Genomic DNA, 7,500 nt, shown 5'->3' with positions numbered 1-7,500 from the left:
ACCTCACTTGGAGACATACAACAAAGGTAATGTAAAGGTAAAGGTAAAGTCACCTCTTCCTCCAAAAGCCGCGCACTAACCAACTGAGATACGCTTGCTCCTCAAACAAAAGTGATTGGGTTCACTCTTAAGGCAAAGAAGGAGATATGGATAACCATGCCAGCGTAGTACTGATCTGCTAGGAAAGTCGTCTAATGATGCGATTTTAGCAATGCGCCCAAGATGGCTGCAACACAGTTTTTAGCTGGTTTCTCATCCCAGTTTGCGATCAAGATTTGCATTTTCCAGAAAAAACTTCTAATTGTTCAAATTACAACAATCTAACGATAATACCATGCAAGCCGACAGAGAGAGGAAATGCACTGACGATTCGTCCTGTACATTTCTGCCTTCTAAATGCTCGTTCCGTAAACAACAAGACTCTCATCATCAAAGATTTTGTTGCTGAACATTGCATTGATCTGCTAGCTGTCAGGGAAACATGGTTGCAATCAGGAATTGATGATGATTTTATTATTCGTGATTTATGTCCTACTGGTTATTCATTTCATCATGTTTCAAGATCTGGCCCTGTTCGTGGTGGTGGTGATCTTGTTATCACTCGATCTGATGATGACATTGTCTCAAATTTATCAATTGATTCTCCTTTTGTTATATCTGATCACGCTGCCATTCACTTTTATGTGAAGCTTGAAAAGCCAGTGTTTGACAAGCAGCTTCTTACCTTTAGAAAGCTTAGTTCTATTGATTTTGTTAATTTTGGTTTTGATGTCTTTAATTCTAGTCTTCCAAGTCTTTTTGCTTCACCGCTCCAGTGCCTTGATGATTTAATCACTCAGTATAATGACGTTCTAAGCTCTATTCTTGACATCCATGCTCCTGTTAAAACAAAAACTGTTACTCTGCGTCCTGCTGCACCTTGGTTTTCCATCAAAGAAATCTTACTACACTTCACTAATCGATGATAACCAATCGAATTATAAATCTCTTTTCAAGACAATTGACAATCTATTACATAGAAAGTATTCTACACCATATCTGCCCTCGCAAATAAGTTTGTTGATTTCTTTTCCGATAAGATAACTAAAATACGCATGGACCTAGATGCTGCAGCTCCTATCCACCCAAGTTTAAGATGTCAACCGGGTCTGTCCTTATACGTTTGACAAGTTTAATACTGTAACCGTTGATGAAGTCCACAAATGTGTAGTGAAATTATCTTCCAAATTGTGCGATCTTGACCCTCTTCCTGGCTATGTCACAAGAAACGCTCCGGACACACTGCTACCATTTATCTCCATAATTATTAATACTTCGCTATAATCTGGCCAAATGCCCTCTCAATTAAAAGTTGCTAAGTTACACCCTCTCCTTAAGGAGCCCTCCTTGGATCATACGCAGTTGTCCAACTATCGCCCTGTTTGTAATCTTACTTTTATCAGCAAAGCAATTGAGAAGTCTGTTGGTAACCAACTGATTTCCTACATCAACAATAATAATCTGTACGACACATTTCAGTCTGCCTATAAACAGTTTCACAGCACAGAAACGGCTCTTATTCGTGTGCATAACAGCGTCCTCACAGCCATTGATAACTGTAGGACAGTTATTTTATTACTTCTGGACCTCTCCGCAGCTTTTGATACAGTTGATCACGATATTCTTCTTTCTCGTCCTCAAGAGCGTTTTGGAGTCATTGGGAAGCCGTTATTATGGTTTCAATCTTATCTGTCCAGTCGCCTGCAGTATGTGTCCGTTGATGGTGAGGCTTCCTTGAAACATGCACTTCATTGTGGTTTTCCACAAGGTTCAGTTTTGGGGCCCATTTTGTACCTTCTTTATACTTCTCCGCTTTCCGACATTGTTAACAAATTCAACTTGAGTTACCATTTTTATGCTGATGATTCTCCACTTTACTTGTCCTTTCAGCCAACTATACCTGGGGATAGAGCTTTAGCTGTGTCTAACAGAAAGCTAGAAATATTGGTGTCATTTTTGACAATCACTTTCATTTCAACGATCATGTTGCAAGTATTTGCAAATCATCCTTTTTTCATCTCCCTAACATCTGCTATATAAGAAAGTACCTGTCATCGACCACTACTGAAACACTTGTTCCCGCATTTATGTCTTCCAAACTGGATCATTGCAATTCTTTACTCTATGGCCTTCCGAATTAGCAAATAAAAAAGTTCCAGCACGTCCAGAACGCTGCTGCTCGTGTCATTACTCTTTCGAGAAAACATGAACACATTACGCCTATTTTGTTAAATCTTCATTGGCTTCCGATTCATTATCGTATCATGTTTAAAATTTTACTCATCACGTACAAGGCTCTTAACAATCTGGCACCTTCGTACATTCATGATCTACTTATACCTTACATTCCATCTCATCAGCTACGTTCATCATCAAAGAATCTTTATATTCCGCATTTTAATTTGAAATCATACGGTGCAAGATCTTTCTCTGTGGCAGCCCACACACTCTGGAATAATCTGCCGTTTGACATTAAGAACAGTTCCCCAGTGTCCGTTTTTAAATCAAACTTAAAACGTTCCTTTTTAAAAAAGCATTTTTATAATTTTTGCCGTTTTTATTTTAGTGTTATATATTGGATTGCCCTTGTTACGCGCATTTGAACTTTAAGGATTCTAGCGCTATATAAATATTTTATTATTAATTATTATTATTCAAGAGCAACAAAGTTTAGTGAATGCTCAGCTTAGTGATTTCGGTTACAGAGCACTCATTTTGATTGGTTAGCTTTCTTGTAAGCTTAGGGACACTACCCGCATTTTAGGAATAAGGGCTCAGCTTTCAATTTAGTGATTAGAGTTATGCACTGTATTATGTGAAACAATTAGCATTCCAGGAGGTGTATGACAACTGCAGACCACATACTGCAGACTGTCTACAAGTATCGCTGACAAACAGTATTTTAAGTCTAAGCACCCGTTTGATTAGCGCTGATAAGCAGTACTTAACTTTAAGCACCCATTTTAAAAATGGTTAGCTTTCAATAACTGTGAATTAGGATTGGTCTGCAAGTGTCAGACACTGCATTCTAGCTAGGTAAGGGATTGGCACACATTGCAGTGATTGGGGTGATCACTTATTTGAAGTGTTTAGTCTAAAACTACCGTTCTCTTGATCACTGGGTTAAGACTATTGGTTGATGGTTATTGGAAGTAAAGCATTCTTTCACTTGTTGGATATAGGGGTTACATTGTAAAGAAGCTGTGATGATGTGTCGGTGGAAAAATGAAATAAAGAAAAGGGTTTACCAAGTGAGTTCATATGGTAAAATAATTGAATTTTTTCTAAACTTGGTCACTACTCTAGCAGAATGTTTTTTTATAAAAGCAAGTACTGTTGGGGTAAATGGTGACCTTTTACCATTCAGTCGATCTCTATCTAAGAGAGGAATGTTGGAGCTGCCATTGGTTGGTGGGCATTTTCGAAGCATGGAATAAGCACATTTTGACGAGTGTGTTAACAACTTTCTGGTTGATTTCTGCATAATTTCTTGAAGCCACTTTTTCATACTTGAGTCCTGAGTAAGTGAGTAAGTGAGTAGACCTTATTTAACGTCGATAACTCGTAACAGTAACTTTTAATCACTGACAAACCTGAGGTCGACGGTGCGCTCATTTTACTCCCCCCTCTCCATCAGTGCTCCGTTTTACGGGTATTTAAAGCTACTAGCTACACGGAAAGGAAAGGAGTCGAAACAAGGATGCGAGATCCAGGAATCGAACTCAGGACCTCTTGCACCAAGGCCGCGCACTAACCGACTGTGCCATCCTTGCTCCTTGGAGCAAGGTGACAAATTCGACTGTGTACTAGGGACAAGATTTGAAACAGTTCCCAGGAACAGAAACAGGAAGGGTGTGGTGTGATAAATCTGTGAAGGAAGTTGGGGTAGGATAGAGGCAAAGGGGACGATCAGGGAGGGGTAGGAGAAGTAGGAGAAGTAGGACAAGTGGAACAGAGAAAAGAAATGTCTTGTTCTTTTTTAGACCCCCTAAAAAAACCAAGCCCCTGTTTTTTTAACTACACCCCAAGAAAGGAAAACCTTGTTAAAAGATAACGTATACATGTTAAGTATGCTCAAATTAAGCACAGTTTTGCATGGATAGAATCTGATTGCATGTTGAGACTGGGTTTCTCCTTTTTATGAACAACATCTCTTAAATTAGACATTCTAGTTTTCCGTTGCATTTCTTTAGGATGGAAAAGTTACTTGTAAGATGCAAACAGTTCTGTTTCTGTGGTCCTTTTTTAAGTGCTTGTCAATTTCTGAAAAACGGTGCCAGTGAATACCATGGGGCAATTGCCTGCTAGTGTAGCAGAGTGTGTAGTGATGCCTTGATCTTTGTTGTGCATGGTGGTGGGAAAAGTAATGATTCATTGTAAGGATGGTGAGTGGTGATTGGTCAATTATGATGCAGTTTGAATTATGAGTGGGAAAGTTGCGTGTAGTTATGGTTTTGTGTTAACGGTTTAATGTAGTTTGTCTCCCACCTTTGAAGTGTAGGCCCTGCTAATAGGCCGTTCCGTAGGTTAAGCACTCACCAGAAGTCCCAGTCGATGGTGTGTTTTGTTCTTAAATGGTGTTCAGCAACATTGTTATTAAGATCACCAATATAAGTGGCCCGGTAATTGCAGCATGTGATTTTGTATACTGCTCCTGCTCTGTTATTAGGGTAATATTTGTCTTTGACATTAGATACAAAGCGTCGTAAAGTCATCATAAGTGGTCCAATGCATTACCAAGCAGTCTATAAAAGGTATTTTACATCTGTTTGGCGAACCGGATGCCAGCGTTCTGTTTGTTGAGGTGTTCATCCCTGTAACATAGCCAGAAGGGTAGTCTGTGCTTGTGTGTTGCTAGGGCCTGTTCCGCGATGCTTTGCATGACCATCCCAGCTTTCATAAAAGGAAAATCTATTACATATTTTGCAAACATTCCAAATAATAAACTCAGCCTTTTTTAATAAAACAAGCCACCAGCAAAGGTAAGAGATTAAACACTGATGGCCATCCACTTTCTCTCCCCAATTCAACGTTTTTGTCAATTGTTTGAGCCTAGTCTTCCTAAAGCCAACATGCAGTTTACAGTTAAATGAGATTGCCAAATTAACTAAGACCAACAATGGTCATGTTTATTGAGCATTTTAGTTATTATTATTATTGTCATGTGATGTATTGTATTACCTAGGAAGAAAGCGCATCATTGTGTCACCATCTCCTGTGGCAGCTGCACCACCAACATCATTGTCAACATAGGCCCCTGCTCCAGCAATAGGCGAGTCTCCAACACGACTGTCATTGGGAAAGGAAGGATTTGATGTTAGTTTAAGTAGTGACATTTTACAATGTCACATTTTGGCATCACCGCCCAAAAAGGAGGGGAAACTCAATGTTTATAACTAGCTGAATCATACATCATGTAGTTAACAGTAACCTTATGGTAAGTTTTTCCAACGAGTTCCCACCAAGGCAGTTGATGAAGTCATCAGCGAAATTAAGGGCGATGCAAGTCATGGTTTGCACATTTCTGGTGACACAATTTACTGCTAACCTTCATTTCACTGAGTATGCAAGGTCCCTTCTTTTTACTTGTGGATATCCACGAGTTTTGGTGAGAATCTGTATGCAAATTGTCACTCACTTGTACCCGAAAGTTCCATCTAATTAGGCAATCAGGATGGATAGTTTTTCACGCAAATCACAACACAGCTTAGAAAGCTGTGACAGACATGGTTTGATTTCCTTTTCGCCAGGTTGTGCGTCACCATTGCTGTTTGTGTCTTTTATTAAAACTTAAGTGTTCGAGCACCTTCCGCTGCATTTAGAGGCAAGAGACTGAAGAAGAATGGACATGGCATTGGTCAAAGGAAGTGGAGCCAGTATGGAATACATTGTATGCAGTGGAAAGGTAAGATGTTTTATTCACATGGGACCAATCATAGTTACGGGGTGTTGGTGTTGGTAAGAGATGATCTAGAATTCAAACTCAATTCTTCGAGAACTGACGACAAGGGCCATTTTATTTTGATCAATACAACGGTGCAGGGTTCAGAATTTTTGCTCCTCAATGTTTATTCTCCAAACAAGGTTCACCATCAATGTCCTTTTTTCAATAATTTGAATAGCCTCCTAGAAAATTATCACAACAATGTGGAACAAAAAATTGTTTTGGGAGGTGATTTTAACGTTGCTCTCAGCATAGACCTTGACTGCTCTGGGGGCAATCCAATCAAGAAAGATTCTCGAAGGTGCATTCAAAATATTTGTTGTAATTTTGATTTGGTAGATATCTGGCGGGCACAAAATCCTGATTGTAAACACTTTACTGGCTGATTAGCGACTCATATCACCAAGAGGTCAAAAGAGTGGATATCATTCCACCGACTAATTCTCCATTTCCATAGTATCGAGAAGCAAAAATTTGGTCCGTCTTAATGGAAATTCAATGCCAGTTTACTGGAAGACTTGGCATTTATATTGATGATTAACCAGAAGGTACCAGACTGGCACGAGGAGTTCTCAGACGTTAGTGATAAAAGAGTGCTTTGGGACTTGATCAAATATAGAATAAGGCAAGTCAAAATTAAATAAGTGCGTGTGAGACGTGATAAGCTTGCAAATGATGAAAGTTTACTAAAGAGGTAAAAAGAAATTTGCGGTACTGACCCATCTTGTGAAAATAAGGAAAAATTGGAAATTGCAAAAATGAATATAATTCACTTTAATGAGCATTTATCAATGGGTGCGATTATTCGCTCAACTGCTAGGTGTTATGAATTTGGTGAAAAAAAAGTCAAGTCTTGAAACCAGTAGGAAATCAGAGACCTCGCTCTGGAAAGTTTTCAGTAAAGATGGTTTTCTGACCATGGACCCCCAAAAAATTATAGCTGAGGTGGAAAATTACTATACTCATTTGTACAAATCAGAACCTCTTAACCCATCAGCGACTTTGCTGCATTCCTTTCCAGGCAATCCGGGAATACTAAAGCTGTCAGATGAAGAGACAAGGCTATGTGAATTTTATATTGCTTTTTGAGATGTAGTAGGTGACCTCCTTGTGGATAGCCTTAACTGTTCATATGATTATGGTGAATTGTCGAATTTGCAAAAACAAGCCATCATAACTCTTTTGGAAAATAAAGACAAGGACAAGAGAAAAATTAGCAATTGGAGGTCAATGTTGATGCCAAAATAGGATCTATGGCGATTGCTTGAAGATTACAAGTTAGACTTGCCCAGTATTATTCATTACAATCAGAGTGCCTACGTCAAAGGAAGACCTGTATTTGATGCAATACGCACAATTGATGACGTATTGGAGTACACTGAAAGATATAAAATTGACAGTCGTATGGTCACCATTGATTTCCAGAAAGCCTTTGACTCGGTGAATAGGAATTCTTTGTATGAGACAATTTCCACCTTTGGCTTTGGTCCTTCCTTTATTCAGTGGGTTCGTACTTT

The 7,500-nt window shown here is 39.0% G+C and overlaps 1 protein-coding gene across 2 annotated transcripts in view; it reads right to left on the bottom strand.

The window, feature by feature from the left end:
* LOC138000808 (N(4)-(Beta-N-acetylglucosaminyl)-L-asparaginase-like) overlaps positions 1 to 7,500 on the bottom strand; it is a 230,964-nt gene that overhangs the window by 31,269 nt on the left and 192,195 nt on the right. The window contains exon 10 of one of the 2 annotated variants that reach the window (XM_068847462.1): positions 5,221 to 5,328. The exons of the other annotated variant lie outside the window; for it this stretch is intronic. Coding sequence (XP_068703563.1) covers positions 5,221 to 5,328 — 108 coding nt within the window. The remainder of the gene's footprint in view (positions 1 to 5,220; positions 5,329 to 7,500) is intronic. 2 annotated transcript variants of the gene reach the window in all.

The sequence above is a fragment of the Montipora foliosa genome, chromosome 4 (genome assembly GCF_036669935.1).
Source record: "Montipora foliosa isolate CH-2021 chromosome 4, ASM3666993v2, whole genome shotgun sequence".
Lineage (NCBI taxonomy): Eukaryota > Metazoa > Cnidaria > Anthozoa > Scleractinia > Acroporidae > Montipora > Montipora foliosa.
The sequence above is the reverse complement of the archived record's forward strand: the minus strand, read 5'-3'. Positions and strand labels throughout refer to the sequence as shown.